We start from the raw sequence: 16,401 nt of genomic DNA, 5'->3' as shown, positions 1-16,401 counted from the left end.
ATGCAGCAGTCTGCTGTCACCCAGGTGGATGCGTGCACACGACCTTCGCTTCTCGCCCTCAGGCGTCTTACTGGTAATGATGCAATTGATTATTGATTTGCATTGCAATACAATACCAAGTCAATGTTGCTGTTTACATTTCGATATACTTCGATTCTTGAAGTTAAAATGTATTTTTCGGTGCAGTTACTATCATTACACATATACCACTACTACTACTACTATAAAAAATATTTGATAGAAAGAAAGGCAACTCAGATGATGACTGACCTCTGGTTTTCTCAAAGGTTGTTCTGATTAATCTTGGTGCATCCATGGAAATGCTGCATATGAAACGCATATGCGTTTGACTGTAGTCCAAACATAAATTATATAATTATTATGAAACATTTTCCATTGCACAGCAGCAAGATTCAAACAAAAGTATCATGTGGGAAACCAAATAGCAACTAAAGAGCTCTCAGCGAAAGAACAATTAATAATTCATTCATGTAGCTGAAATACTTCCTGTTGTTTCATAACGACATTGTGAATTATAATCACAAATTGATAGAAAAAATATATAGGCCTACATTTCTAGTTTGATTCCAATCACAAGTACACTGAAATAATTTGGGTTGCAATGCACATTCATGTGAGTTTAATGTCCTGGCAATTTCAGACCAAAGGGCCTGTTGACTCAAGGCTACAACTGCACCTTTCCAGTGAGGTCACAACATCAACATTCAACATTCAATTTGACTTTCTCAAAGCTAGTTTATCTTGTTTCCTTAAATAGAACACACAATATAATAATGACTAGTCCATGAACACTTCAGGTGCACCTCCAGGTTAATTGTATTTAAGAGAACTGAAAAACAACTACATTTATTGTTATAGTGTACTTTACTGTGCTCTAGTCTGTACTCTGTACTGTATTGTATAGTGTGTGTTACACTATAATGTTGTAGTGTTACACTACAATACTCCCAAGAACGCGCCCAGGGTGCGGTTCCGGCGAGCCGCCCCGCGTCCGAAACGGTCGAGAAATGACGGATTTACCTGTGGGGGTCCCCGGGTTCCCGGAACATCCAGACCCCCTGGAACGCACCCAGGTGGCCGGTCCGGTTACGGCTGCCGCACGTCCGAAACGGTCGAGAAATGACAGTTACCATGGGTCCCCGGGTCCGTGTGGGGGTCCCCAGAACATCCAGAGCCCCAGGACAGACGGTGCCAGTGCCACTTTACTCGGTGCTGTACTGTACTGCATGGCCATGGCCCATGCACTTTAGGTGTTGCAGCTTTCTGTGCTCGTTGCTCGGACATAGCCTGCCCTACAGACACAGAGACTGACATACGGACGGACGGACATAGCTCCGTAATGAAGCGGAGGCACCGCTCAACAACCAATGGATGTGACGAGCAATGGACTGGCCACCAGATGTCCCCCTTGTCACTTAATTTCTCCATTATGATTATTGACATATTAACAGTGTATTTACATACCGGTTAATCCTTGTCCTTCTCAGTCTGTGAATGAGCATACATTATCTAACACTTATTTAGGGGACTGAAGAAATGTGAATTGTGAATGAATATTTATTTCACACATGTCAACTCATTTCCATGTCCGTTTGTATCGGAATTAAATATATATGATGTTTACATACACAGCAATTAATAATAAAAAACACTATTATGATATCATCTGAATAAATCCTTTTCCATATGTCCTACTTTGGGTGGGGGGGGGGGGCGTTTCCTATCATCCAACTTTTTAGTATAAGTATATATAAGTATGTGGTGACTAGTTTTTAATAATTAATTAATTGAGCAAATTAATACAAATCCAAAGGGAGGGTGGAGGGGGGCTCATAAAAATCTAATCAGAAAATAATTATTTTGTCCATCATAGCAGCGCGCATGCTCGTGTGGCGGTTCGCGGTTGCGCCAACGGGAGAGGATGTTGCTAGCAGCAGTGTTGATGCACCGAGGAGGCTTTTTTCACAACAATAACACCAACCCTATCACATCTGCACACACATCGTTCACGGATTAAACATATCCAGGAGCGCTGTCTTTCTCCGCGCATTGGATCACACGACGACGTGGGATCTGCCACCGTGTCTTCCGTTGCATTTCGTGTGTGTTTGTTGACAATGGGATCGGACGGGCTTGCAGATTTTCGAGCCTGCTGCTTCTTGCAGGAGCAGAAGCAGGAATCATGGCTGAACAGCTAATCGGGGCCTCGGAGGATCGTTTTGTGTGTACAACAACCTGGACTGAAAACAAACGTGGAAAAACATTCACGCTGTTTCCGTTTGCACCTGCGAGGAGTTTGTTCAAAGCGTCAGCGCGACCGGACCGCGTTGTTTATTGTAGGGTTGCTGTTGCCTTTTCGTGTGGACGACTGAAGCCAGAGGCAGACAGGCTAGCAGCGTTAGCTTAGCCTTTAGCTCCACATACAACCTTGACTGGGTTGACGTCTTCTGGTGGCTACTGGCTAGTGGCTAACGCTAGCCGGCTAACATTAGCCACCGGGCATTTCTAGCGGTGCGAAAAGGGAAAACAAACAATTGTTCACCCGAAGGGCTTGAAGGTTCTCCCGGGATCTAGCCGCTTTTCGTCGTCGCTTGTGTGTGATCGGTATATTTTTCACCCACCGCAGATCGGGTTTGTGCGTTGGCTTCCATCGGATGAATGTGGGACAAAATGGAGACCCCGACGATTGTGTACGACTTGGACACCTCTGGAGGCTTAATGGAGGTGAGGCTGTGCAGCTTCTGCAGGCCTTTACAGTAGTTTATATACACATTAAGCAGAGTCAAATTATCTGTTTGTCTACTCTCGGGTGTCTACACCCGAGTGTTCAAATTGACCCGGGCGGCTAGATTAACCCTCAGGATTGTACGGTGTTCTTTTTTTAACGGGGTGTACTGTCTGCAGGTCCTGGGAAGAAAAGTATTTAAATGTCTTTAAACTGGGAGTTCATACTTCCCAAGCCTTAAATACATGTACATATGGACCTCTTAAAGTCAGTGTCAGGGTCTGTTTTTATTTATTTATTGATGCACTAAGCCCATCAAGTCACACGGAATCACACGATGAATGACACAAAGTAAATGAGAATTTACTTTTCGTGTCACTGTCACTGGTGAAACTGGCATTGTGTTTGATTTACACCAATATCAAAACGATCCACAAAACTTAAAATTATATCTAATTATATCCTACATGCAGTCACAAAACTGGCTGTTATTCGGGGCCCTCGTCGACGCTAGTTCTTAAAGTGCACCAGTAGGCCCAAAGCAGCCACCCTCTCCAAGATCCACCAGTATCCTGCGTTTAGACTTGTGACAGCCACAGCGAGTATTCAATGCCCCCTTTTAAACTTTCTTTACTACAGCAAATCCAGACTTTGCTGGCGCCCCCAAAGTCTGAGGAGGTGGACAAGAGGAGTAGAAAGTTGGTGAGGGACGTCCGGAGGAGTGGCAGGGCCACCAACCACGACACCTGTGATAGCTGCCGAGAAGGAGGAGATCTGCTGTGCTGTGACCACTGCCCAGCGGCCTTCCACCTCCAATGCTGGTATGACACACACAACCTTCCATTTAGTTAGTTTACTGTTTGCAAATTGCAACCCTAAACCTAGGTCAGTTTGTACCCCTAAACCGTGAGCCTGAATCAGCATGTATTGCTGAATGTAGAGATGTTCTCTGCTGTGAATGTGATGATCTACAATGGAATGTCTGTCAAAACCTTCATGGGGAGAACGTCATGCACGCAGTACTAGATTTAGAGACATATATGTACCAGTAGAGCAGTGGGCGATGTTTCCCTCGCTAGCTCTTAGGTGCAGCCCTGCTCCATTTCAACTCTAGTTGAACTAATAAACCTCTGCATTTTTAAACGTGAGCTTTTAAAACAACTTAATGGCGTTCAAAGTGATTCATTGCGACGTAGAAGAGGGGGAAAACACCACGTATGCTTTAGTCATAGTGGAACAGACTAACAGAGTGCAAAGTAACGGACCTCTAAAGCTTGCAGTTCGTTTCTTTTTGCCAAGCGACACCGTCATACGGATGGAGTACAAATCGGGCTTAAATATGGGTGCGATCGATGTCGATTCATTTGTCCACGTTCCGTTTCTGGTTTGTTGAGATTGACAATGTCTTGTTTGTCATCTAAATGTCGATTTGAGTAAATGAGCCGTGAGAGCGGCCTCTCTTCGCTTGTCATTTGTTATTATTTGACGTGTGAAATTAGAGAATTAATAAAGTTAAAATTTGCCGCGGAACGCTGGCAAATCGGTCCTCCTCTTCTCCGCTGTGCGGAGCGTCTCTATACCGCTGCTAAAAATGGAGTCGCTCTCTCTCTCTGTTTACAATATGGCGACCTCCCTGGATTTTTTTTGTTCTATTCCAGCGCCATCTTACCAACATTTTTAAACAGCAGCTGTGCACGTAATGGTACATACGCGTTGCAGATGAAAAGGGCCAGTAGAGTACTGTACGTCGTTTGAGATGATGCATGCAGATAGTGATACAGGGGCTATTTGTTATTATAATAAGCCCGTTGAATAGCCCCCTTAGATGCCATTCTCAGCATTTTTTTTTACCAAGCAGCCTTGCTGGGACCTATCTCCACGAACGTTAACACATCTGTTTGCTATATGATTGTTGTTTTAGTCGTGGGCTCTGAGGGTGTCAAATCATTTAAATAGCAACTTTTTGACAAAATGGCAATAGATCTGAGGTGTGATTTGCTTCACTACAATGATGGATGATCATTATCCTGGCATGGGTATCAGTAGCATGGTGTGCATGTCTGCTCTGTTTCACTGCCGGTTTCACACTGACACGAGACAAATTTTACATAGACCACAGTTTGCATTGCGTGTGGGTCGTTTGTGACTGAATGTGTGCAAAAAGAATATTGCGCACACACACAATATACTGCACGTATGGTTTCTGACAAGGCATGCCATGTACAAATATGTATGACATTAAATATATAAGACATGTGCATCCTAGAATGTATACAACATGCATACAGTGTGAATGCATACATTCTGGGATGTGTATGTCTCCAGATGGTGACAGCAATTTACTCTAGTTGAGAAATATCTCAACTAGAGTAGAGGTTGATTTAATATAGAGGTTGATTTAATATATATACACATATTTTTCGCCGTGCCTCTTTACAATACATACGTCATGCCTCAGTTGTTCTTCTGCTACAAACTGTTTATATTCCATTCAGTTGGTCAGTTGATTGGTCACGGCCAGTTTTACAGTTTAAAACACAGGCATTATCAAGAGGTATACATTGATATAATTTGTCCACTAGATGGAGGCAGAGTAATGTATGTATGTACTGGCGCTGATATTGTACAGTCTAGGGCTAGATTGAGTTGCCCTGAACTTTCCACTTCCACGTTTATGGAGATAATTAATAACTCACAGCCCTTTATCTCTTTGTTACCATAGTAACCCACCTCTAAGTGAAGAGATGCTGCCACCTGGCGAGTGGATGTGTCATCGATGTAATGTAAGAAAAAAGGTGAGCAGCAAGCTGTTGGTTTTTATTCAGATGCTGTTTGAGTGCAAACTGTTTATCCGTCTGTCAATGTAGATGCATTCTCTGACGTAGCAACATTTAAGGGTCCTCTTTTGCCGTAGACCTAAAGATAAAAAAGATCATTGCAGCATCTCTCTGATCTTATCTGCTTCCCTTCCCCTCAGAAACGAGAGCAGAAGTCTGAACAGACCAACGGTCTGCCTGAAAAGGCGATGGCCAAGTGCTCTGTGTCTCCAGCGGCGGTGGAGTTGGAGCTCAACGCCGGTCCACTGCGGTTGGACGGCCTGCCCCCGGGGGCTGGGGCCGCGGGGCCCGGGCTCAGGGTGGCTCAGGTCCGACTCCTGGACCGCCGGACCGGCAGCAGACCCAGCAGCCGGCCTGGCACGCCGACCTCCAACACTTCCTCGACGCCGACCCCCTCCGAGGATCAGAACGACGCCGAGGATGACGCGGCGGAGGCAGAGGAGGAGGCTCAGGGGTCTGAACTCGAGGGCACCATTCCTCCTCCGCCCACGCCTCGCCTCCTCAAGAGGCCCTTTCAGTTGCTGATAGCCGCTGCTATGGAGAGAAACCCAACGCAGTTTCAGTTGCCCAATGAGCTCACATGCACTACCGCACTACCAGGTAACGATACGCTGATGTCCTGGTCTGGGAAATAACACACGTTTTTCAATGGGCCATGCAATGTTTTTGCTTTTGTGGCTGATCATCAGGCAAGCCTTTTGATTATAATTTCAATGCCGTTTGTTTTTCCAGGCAGCAGTAAGAAGAGAAGAAAAGAGGATCTTCTGGGGAAGCCATTTAGGAGGCCCCACCATGAGTTGGACACCAACGGCCTGGTCCCTCTGCCAGTCAAAGTCTGCTTTACTTGCAGCAGGTTGGTTATTACTGGGTTTATACACTCAAATGTGCACAGGCATTTAAAAGTATGGATTGTGTGACACAATATTTGATATTGTATGTTGCAATATTGTTTATCACTAATTCAACAAAACTTGAAAGGTTAATAATATGGGATATTCTGTGACGGAGATCACAACATTCAAGAAAAATATAACAATTTGTGGTCACTCGGTATGGTGCAGTCCTAGATATGAAAGCAGATAGTGTTAATTATTTCTAATTGTTTACATACAAACTAATTTAGCCAACCTACCTTGCTTTGCATCCTCATCTCAGGAGCTGCAGGGTGGCTCCTCTCATCCAGTGCGACTATTGTCCACTGTTGTTCCACATGGATTGCCTGGACCCTCCGCTCACCGCCCTACCAGCTGGCAAGTGGATGTGCCCCAATCACATTGAACACCTTGTGGTAAGAGACACGGTCCTGAGCACTAACCAACTCCATTACTGCCCAACTCCCAAGAGGCATATGCTTTAGAAAGAATCGAATCCAGTAGTATCTGTTTAGAGATTGACCTGCTGTCCTGCTGTTTGTCTAGCTGAACCAGAGGAGCCTGAGCTTGACCAACCGCTGCCAGATCTTTGATCAGTTCCAGGACCGCATGTCCCAGCATGCTGTGAAAGTGGACTTCCTGCGCCGTGTCCATCGGCAAAGCACGCCCAACCGACGCACCACTCACCAGCACCACAAAAAGATGATCAAGGTACTGTACAACTTGTTCTTGAATTAATTGTAGTATGGAGTATGGAAAATTCCAGTTTTGGTTTGATTCCCAGCTCCCACCTCTGTTGCATTTCAACCCTTCCTATATCTGATTCTCAACCCTTCCTATATCTGAAAAGAATCAAAGTGATTAATTAAAAAAAATAATTAACGTTTGATACTTCCAGTGTTCCGGATTATACTGTATTTCATGAGAAGCTCTTTGTTCTCAGGTGCCAGATGCCATCAAGTCCCAGTATCAGAACCCTCCCGCCATGCTGGCCCCTGCAGGGGTCCATCAATCAGAGCTGGTCTGTAGTGGCGTTCCGGACCAACAGACCCCCAAACACTTCACTACAGAGGCAGAGCAGCAGGAGGTATGCACATTGCACAGCTCTCAATGTTCAATGCAGTTTGTCCTAACAATGCTAACGGGTAATGACTCCATTTATATAGATAGGCCAATATTATTATTATTAGATATTGTTTGGGGCCTTTCTGCCTTTATTGATGGTACAGGTGTAGATAGACAAGAAAAGGGGACAGAGAGAGACGGAATGACACTGCGTGACAAAGGGTGTCTGGGTCGGCATTCAAACCCGGTATGCGTCTGACTGCTAGGCCAGCAGGCGCCCCAGCCAGCATTAATTTGGAGTTTACCATCCTCTGATTATGGACCGTTTACATACAAGCTAGGTTAGCTTTAGTGATGACATATTTTGTAGGCTAACCTAGAGTTGTCTTGTGTTCCTACTAGTGTTTAACAGTATGTTTGAACATTGCTATGATAGTCCACGCAATATATTGTTGGCGATAAAATTCAGGGATGATATCTGTTAATGTACAGCATTTACAATACTATTCAAACTCTGGGTTTTAGGACTACAAACTGCAACACTTTGTTTTCTGCTTGTTCTGGTCTAAATTGTGCCTTTTAAATATGTTCAACAGTGGCTACAAGATGTCCTTGCTCTCCAGTGTAGCATCATGAGGCACCTTTCAATCAAGCAAAAGGCCACGCAGTCATCAACTCCCACATCAGTATCATCGTCAGTGGGATGGGACACTGAGCAGAAGGTCGATATTAAATCCTGTGTCACGGCAGAACTGCTCAAACCTCTGGTCTCCTCGGAAAGGACTTCCTCTCCCGTCCCCTGTTTGAAACCCTGCAGTAGACTTGATGCCCCCCACGGGGCCCCTGTACCCAAGGGCCCCTTGGCCGAGATGGATAGTTGTAACTGCCTTGTGAGGCCCTGTCAGAATTGCAGAAAGCCCAACGGGCCTCTAGCAGAGGAGCGGCGGCCCCCCAAAGCCAACGGCCCTGTGGACTGTGACAGTGCGTCAGACTCATTCAGGCAGTCTGAGCTCCAACACCGAATACAACCCAGTCCAACTGTACAGGACCCTGCCCCCACAGCCGCCTCCACCACCAGCCCTGATCTACCTAACCACATAGTTGCAGCCGTCATTAAAAGGGAGAGCATGAGCCCAATGGAGGTCTGTGTCCAGAAAGGCTTCCCAGCTCCCCCAACGTTAGGTTCCCAGACAGGCCAGCAGAACCACAGGACCCAGTCTGGGCCACCGGCAGACTGTACGAGCAGTGATGAAAAACTACACCTCTACACCACCACCACCACCCCCAGGGTCCCCTCAGCCTCCCCACTCCCTAAACCCATCCTGGACCATGGCACAGCCAGGCTAGGAATATTATTACCAAGTCCAGCAGGTAAGGGGTTCTCTGAATCAGTAGTTGAGTAGATTTTAGAGATCGTTATTGCTTCTTGAGGTTGCTTTGAACTCTTGATATAGAAAGTATTCTCAGGGTCAGCCTTGAGATTACAGGAGGTCAGGTCAGGGGGTGACCTGAAAAAATGGAACTATGAAGCCTTTGAACAACTAAGAAGCCTTTTAACAATTTGGGAATGATTAAGTAATAATTACACAAAATAAAATAAAATTATTTTTCATCTATGCTCATATTTTATTATAGTGTTATTAATAGATAACGTATTACATGAGCACGGACTTATGCAGGTCTTTTTCCCCCTGCCTGATTGGATTAAGAGTTGAATCTTGCCCATGCTAATGAAATTAAAACAATTTGTGAAAACCACTGTGATGCTTCCCTTTTGACATTTGGTATTCAGAAGTTTGAACATTTTAGTTGTGTTGATTTTTTTTTCTCGAGATTTCGAGTTGAAGTTGACTGAGTTAAAATGAAATGACACCATCACAGAGACTATTTGCCTCGGATGTATGCCTTTCCCAAGGAAAACACTTTTTTTGGCTAATTTCACTTTTCGTGTTTGTGCAAGGTTTTACAAGAAATCATGGCTTTTTAAATCACTTGAGAACAAGGCAGGTGTGCCTCACGAGCCACCATCCTTTTCTCACACTTGCCGTGTTCTCCAATGATTGTAAAAAGTTGTCAGGCTGGGGAGCACACACAGCAGCCAATGGCCGAGCGCATTGTCCAAGTTGGCGAGCCATGGTGGACGGAACAGTGAACTAAAACAAGCGACCCCGCCATGTGTCGCCCACTCCGTTAGCCAGTTACAGCAATTAGATGCATGATCTGTCCTTGGTAATGGCATACACGCATCACCTTCCCGTCATTCAGTTCTGTGTCGTTTGTGTGTGTCTCCAGGATTCTCCTCTCCAGTAAAGGTAGTACTGGGTAGTACTGGTGTCATCTCCTCTATAGCTGACCTGTCCAACCACATGAAGGCTGCTATGGATGCTGATGGAGGTAAGTTGTGTTGCCTTATTATGAATTCATACTGTGGAGCGTCCTACTGATAGTTGGTACGCCATAATGATCTGGTAACAGGGTCGTCAACTCGTCATAGGTTTGAGTTGGCTCATGACGAGCCTGTGATCCAGTGACATCACATGATGGCACAATAACGTCCATCTGCATAGCAGCTTGCATCTGCAAGCATCTTGAATTTGTTCGTTAGCCATGCCAAAACTGGTAAAGTAATGAGTCATCAACACTTTCATGAGGCAAAGCTGCAAGCTTCACCTCAGTGAAGCGCACCTTTGTTCTGTCTTTGTCAGAAAGAGGAAGTCGACATTCTGACTACACTTGTTTTTGATACCTTTGGCCCAATTGTTACAGCTACATGATGCAGCAAGGACTCATTTTAATGAATAAAATGTTTTAACCAATCTGTTTGGAGTTACTACAATATAATTCCATCTGTTGTGGTTGGAGGGGTGGTCTCCCTACTCTTCCAATGAGAAATGTAGACCCTGTTGTCGGGTAGGACACCTACTGGTTGACAATGTCAGTAAGGTAATTTAAAGCGGAGAGGGGAGCAGATCGGACACTAGCCAGCTTTACTGTAGTTACAATGCAAATGCAATTTAGATGGACATAAAACCTACATATTGGAGCTTTAAGCTTTGTTTAAACCCAAAATAATCTGAACGATACTTACCTTTTTAGGAATTGAACTGGACAAGCTAGATGGAGAGATGATCAAACTCTTGGCTCGGCAGAGGATCCAGCAGCTTTTTCCTCCCAAAATGATGTCCACTCCTCAAAGCAGTGGAGTCACTCCTCCTCCTCCACCACCTCCCGCTGTCACCCCCTTCCTGAAACCCCCTTCTCCTCCAGTCCCTGAAGGTAAGCTACCGTAGCCTGGTGTTGGTGCTTGCCAATATATCATTTTTCCACTGTTTTTCTTTTTCTTTTTTTCCTTCTCCCCTCCACAGTAAGATAAGGATCTTTCCATTTACAAAAACATTAAAAACATTCTCTTCTTTTATCTGATCCCTGCCCAGCACTGCCATGTCATCAAGATTTTATTCAATGCTTTATTTCTTAATGCGTGCTAAATAATAAAGATAAGAATAAAGATTTTCATATATAACATGGATGGTACGTCATATTGTGTGATTATGTTCATAAAATAAGCAAGCAGCACACGCAGACAATACACTAGTTCTTTCAATCATTTTTATTATTATTATATTTTCACAATCTGATACAATGCCGGCTAGCCTACTTTCTAATGTTTTGATAATTTGCGCGACAGATGTATGCATATGACGGTATAGAGTTTCAAACTAGTGTATTTAAGAAGAAGATGATCAGGTAATATAATTGTGAAAAATAATAATAACAAAAATTATTGAAACAAAGAACTAGTGAATTGTTTGCTAGCGTGCTGCTTGTTTATGTTATGGATCTACACTGTACAACTTTGTCATGAGTAATTCAACAAAAACAACTTATAACACACACAAATAAATTGCATTAACCGGTGCTGCCGGGCGGGTCATTTAGCTCCGTCATTTAGAAATATGCGTTTTGTTCACTGGTGTCGTTTCTTACAGGTCCAAAGAAGGTCCAGTCTAGAGCAGTCTTCTACCCTCTCACAGGAAAGGGTGACGCTGTCAGCATGTGCTACAGGACATTGTACATAGGATCTGGTAAGAACCTTTTCCATCCAACATCCAACGCAGCTCTTTAAGTTGGCTGTTAATTAGTTATTAATCAATGAATTGATCGACTGAAAATGTATCTTATACAATGTTAGTAAATAGAATTTCACCACAATGTGAATGCCTGTCCTTGTTCCATTATGTTTAGTGCCATTTTGCTTTTGCTTTTACTGTTTGCTTTTACACCTAACACTAGTTTAGTAGTGTAAGTAATTGATATAATACAGCAAATCCTATGTACGAGTGCAGGGGTTTTCAACAGGTGGTCGGTCTGTGGACCACTGGTGGTCTGTGAAGGTATTGCATGTGGTCCCTGACCATGCATTTGAAGATTTCGGATTTTCTTCCACAGAACAGTGCACTAAACCTTTTGTGCACTGTTCCGTGGAAGTGCGCCAATGTTGTCAGTTACTGGGAAGTCTGAGGTTAAGAAAATAGAAGAGAGAGAAGAATCCGCACCACTCATCTGCTCCAAAAGTTATACTTTATAGTCGATAAAGTATAACTTTTGGAGCAGATGAGTGTGCGGGTTATTTTCTCTTTTCTTGATGCTACTTCTGAACCCAGCACCTCTACTAAGTGATGTGCGTATTCTATTAGTGTTAAGTCTGAGGTTAACCCATTTTGGGCGGGAACCCCTTTTGGTGTTAGCATTATGTTATGCTTTAGCTATTGAAAAATAGCAGATCTACAATCTACGAGCTTGTAGGTCTGCTATTTTTTTAAAATTGAACGAGAAACATAGCTTTTTCAGAAAACTGTCATTTTCAAACAGACATTTTTAGAATCTGATCTCAGGTCAAAATGGGTTAAGACATTTCACAGAAAAGGGGAGTTATAATCTCAAGAAGGGTAAATTTACCAGCTTGCCTGATTGTGTCATCATTAGGAAGTGTGCCCATATAATGATGTCATCATGTGTCTGCTCTGTCAGATAAAGTAAGATAATGGAATAAGGGTAACCGTGGGATAGGAATAGATCAGTTTGGTTTGTATATTTCAGTTAAATAATCCCTGGGTTTATCGTGCAATGAATGAAATCAAGCCCTTAACAGCCATGGTTTAATTTCAATCCCTTTTGTTAGCTTCAAATTCAAATATTTATTTAATTTTATGGACTGTTGAAATCAGTTGACAACTCCTGTACTAGTGTACTGTATTTGGGCTTTTTCAAGCTCTTCTCTCACCTTTATTTTTCAGGTGCTGACATGGATGTGTGCCTTACAAACTATGGTCATTGTAACTATGTGTCGGGAAAACATGCCTGCATTTTCTATGACGAGGTACGTTGGCTTTGACATCATTGCCGTGTGTTCTTAACCACATGACCCTATTTTGGGCATCTTATTCTAGGTGAAAAAGATTAAACATTTCTTGTACAGTTAAAAACTACATACAGTATATACTCTGAAAATTGCTGGTTTCACCATCATTTTGCAGGAGATGGTGGTTACATTATGCTTGGGGAGTAATGCAAATCAATTTCATACACAACAGCCTCTCTCGCTCGCGCACGCACACACACACACACACACACACACACACACACACACACACACACACAGGAACGATGAGATCAGAGCATGGAGCTGACATCGTGCTGACCACAACTTTCACTGTCTTGTTAACACATTAGAACAAAATCAGTGCCTTTGTCCCTATGCCACACTTAAAGGACCACTTCACCACTTTTCAACTTCTCTTCCTATAATTGGTCCTAACTAATGTTCATGATAAAATACCACCATTTTTTCATACTCAGTCTGTGTCTCATAGGAAGGCTGTGGGCAGTTCAAAAACCCGTCCACCAGTGACATCATCGATGGTGAATCCAAGCTAATAGAAACGGCAGGCTTTCTTTTCCTGAAAAGTTGCAATGCAAAAGTTGAAGCCATCTTTCTCACGATAATAAAAATCTTGTTAAAAAAAGAATCTGCCTAATGATGATGTCACTGGTGGACGGGTGTCCGAACTGCCCAAAGCCCTCCTATGAGACACAGACTGAGTAGGAAAAAAATGGTGGTGTTTTATCATGAACATTAGTGAGAACCAATTATATGAAGATATGTTGAAAAGTGGTGAAGTGGTCCTTTAAGACCCACACATGCATTACATTTTCACAGAAAATGGCACATCCACTGTCATCTGCAACAGATGAAAGGTGTTTGCACACTTGTTTATTCGGCCATATAACGGGGGGGGGGGGGCACAACATATTTTCCGATGGGGGTCGGCGGCCAAATGCATATATTTTTGGGGGTCCTTGACATGAAACTGTTTGAGAACCACTGACATAGAAACATAGTGTTTTTCATAAAACTGTCAGGATTTAGAAGGCATTCGTAGAATCCTCCTCGGGTCTAAATGGGTTAAGCTACTTGTAGTTATTATACGGGCGTTTTATTTATTTGTTAAGACACAGTGTGTAAATGATCTTGTTCTGTGTCCCCTCAGAATACTAAGCATTATGAGCTCCTGAACTACAGTGAACATGGGACCACAGTGGACAATGTGCTTTACTCCTGTGACTTCTCTGAAAAGGCTTCACCAGCACCACCTAGTGGCCTGGTGTCCAAAGTGCAAGGCATTATCCGTGAGTTTTTACCCCCCCATTGTTTGACCTTATTTTAGTCTCCACCAGTCGAAGGCATGGAGAGAGTCTGTTTTGCGCTATAACTGTCCCATTCGTGTTTTTACCTATAACTGTGTAGAACTTTGTATGCACACGCCCTAGAGGTCCTAACCAGATGCCTGAACCACCTAAGCTGGCTCCTTTCCAGGTGAAGAAGCAGCGACTCTACTCTTGAGTCTCTCTCGCGAACTTCTCACCCTATCTCTAAGGGAGATGCCAGCCACCCGTTGAAGAAAACTCATTTTGGCCGCTTGTATTCACGACCGTTTTGTACAAAATGCCGTAAATCATGAACACAGCGTTCCGATTGCGGTGAAACTGTGCACTCAAATTCCCACTAGGCTGAGGAAGAAAAGCCACTTGACATTTTTCCAAAAATGCTCTTGTCCTGGTGGAGACCTGTGCCCCAAGGGGCACTTTGTCTAGTTGTTCTCCACTTCCATCAGAATAGCCTTGTTATGGAAGCACCCCTTAGCCACTGAAGATAAATAATTAAAGCCTGAATTCACAACCGCAATTGTGCAAGAGAATAACATCCCTATTAAAACATATATAATTGGGAAATATAAAATTGCACTAGTGAGGGGAACAAACCTTCATCATTCTGAGTTCGAAATTCACAATAGCGTTTGTCGCCAGTCTTAAATGTTTGCTGGCTTATGAAGTCTTGTATCATTCCAGTGAACAGGAGGAGGTATGTAGAAAGTAGAAATGTGTACGTGCAGCTGCTCACACAATGCTTTCCTTGTCTTCTCCACAATGCTTCAGGCCGCAGCAAGAAGAGGGATCAGCAGCAGGAGGGGCCCCTGAGGCCCACTCCCCCCACCGTGGGTGTGATGCCGCCAGGCGGGGTGATGAGCAGTCAGCCCCAGGCGGGCCCCGGCCTCACGTGCAACTGCAAGGCCAGCAGCTCCAGCCTGATCGGAGGCAGCGGGGCCGGCTGGGAGGGCACGGCACTGCTCCACCATGGCAGCTACATCAAACTTGGCTGCCTGCAGTTTGTCTTCAGCATCACCGAGTTCGCTAGTAAGCAGCCCAAAGAGGAAGAGGCGACCAGCAGCAGCACCACCACCTCATGCACCAGCAGCACCACCACCTCCAACGCCATCACAACCACCCACACCACAGTAGTAACCATACCTGACACTGCCACTGTCGGCGCCCCGTCCAATCAGGGCGGGGCAGACAAACAGACTCTGGTCATCCACCAAGTGCCCGTACTTCGTTGCAGTTCAGTTCCATAGCCCACAGAGTCTGCCCTTTTTTTTGTTTTGCACCTTCTTTCTACTCACAATGAAGGGAAACGCTGCACAGCTGGTTGGTGAACAGGGAAGAAAATGTTTATTTTTTATTTTTTCATTTTTAATGGTTTGTACCTTTGCATGAACTTGAAGTATTATCGACAATCTCTTCTGTTTTATGAACGACTGACTGTAATCTTTTGTTCACTTAAGACCATTGGGACTTTGAGCGGACATTATTATTATTATTAAATACGCTCAATTTTCTTTCTTTTTATTTTGCCAGTATAGTTATGTATGGTGTAACATTACCTTATTTGTCAGTCAGCCCATTTAGCACAAACCTTTATTTTGTAGTATTGAAGTCATACAATATAATTTCTTTTGCTGCTTTTGCACCACAGGTAGCTATATATGTATGAAAACATACATGCTTATACACTTTTATATGTATATATTATGTAAATATATACAATTCAGTGCCTCTCAGTTGGAGAAACATTGGATTTCATGTAGATATGCCATTTTTTGGTTTTTAAGTGTACAGTTCCTCATGGGATTTGTGATACTTGGTAGAGTAACAGAAGTTTTGTGATAAAACTTGTTCTTAGTCTGTACTTTCCTCTGTAGTCCATCTGTAAATAAGGTACTGTTTTAGCACTCATTTTAACATCTTGTGCTGCTCTGTATATAAGCACTCTTTGTCTGTACCTGCTTGTCTGTTAAAAACCTGTAAATACAGAAAGATTTTCTAAGAACAAAGTTAATAACATATACGAGTCCATTTATTTTTAAATAATTTCTTTGGCCATAAACTCATGCATAAAAATTAAGAATCTTGATTTGAGATTTGAATTTGAGTAAGCCTTTGTCATAGCTTGCTGAAAAAGCACTCAAAACAAATCTACTGG

The 16,401-nt window shown here is 43.6% G+C and overlaps 1 protein-coding gene across 1 annotated transcript; it reads left to right on the top strand.

Annotated features, from left to right (window-relative positions):
* The first annotated feature begins 1,824 nt into the window (after positions 1 to 1,824).
* On the top strand, positions 1,825 to 16,254 carry phf12b (PHD finger protein 12b). Its single transcript, XM_079513609.1, has 15 exons — positions 1,825 to 2,745; positions 3,386 to 3,567; positions 5,469 to 5,541; positions 5,724 to 6,183; positions 6,316 to 6,436; positions 6,739 to 6,871; positions 7,002 to 7,166; positions 7,399 to 7,542; positions 8,117 to 8,891; positions 9,813 to 9,914; positions 10,617 to 10,796; positions 11,510 to 11,605; positions 12,818 to 12,900; positions 14,072 to 14,210; positions 15,018 to 16,254. Exons 1-15 carry the CDS (start codon positions 2,680 to 2,682, stop codon positions 15,491 to 15,493), a joined length of 3,195 nt encoding a protein of 1,064 aa, XP_079369735.1. The 5' UTR covers positions 1,825 to 2,679; the 3' UTR covers positions 15,494 to 16,254.
* The last annotated feature ends 147 nt before the right edge of the window (positions 16,255 to 16,401 follow it).

Source organism: Electrona antarctica (genome assembly GCF_951216825.1).
Source record: "Electrona antarctica genome assembly, chromosome: 11".
NCBI lineage: Eukaryota > Metazoa > Chordata > Actinopteri > Myctophiformes > Myctophidae > Electrona > Electrona antarctica.
This window is presented reverse-complemented; position numbering and strand designations above follow the sequence as displayed.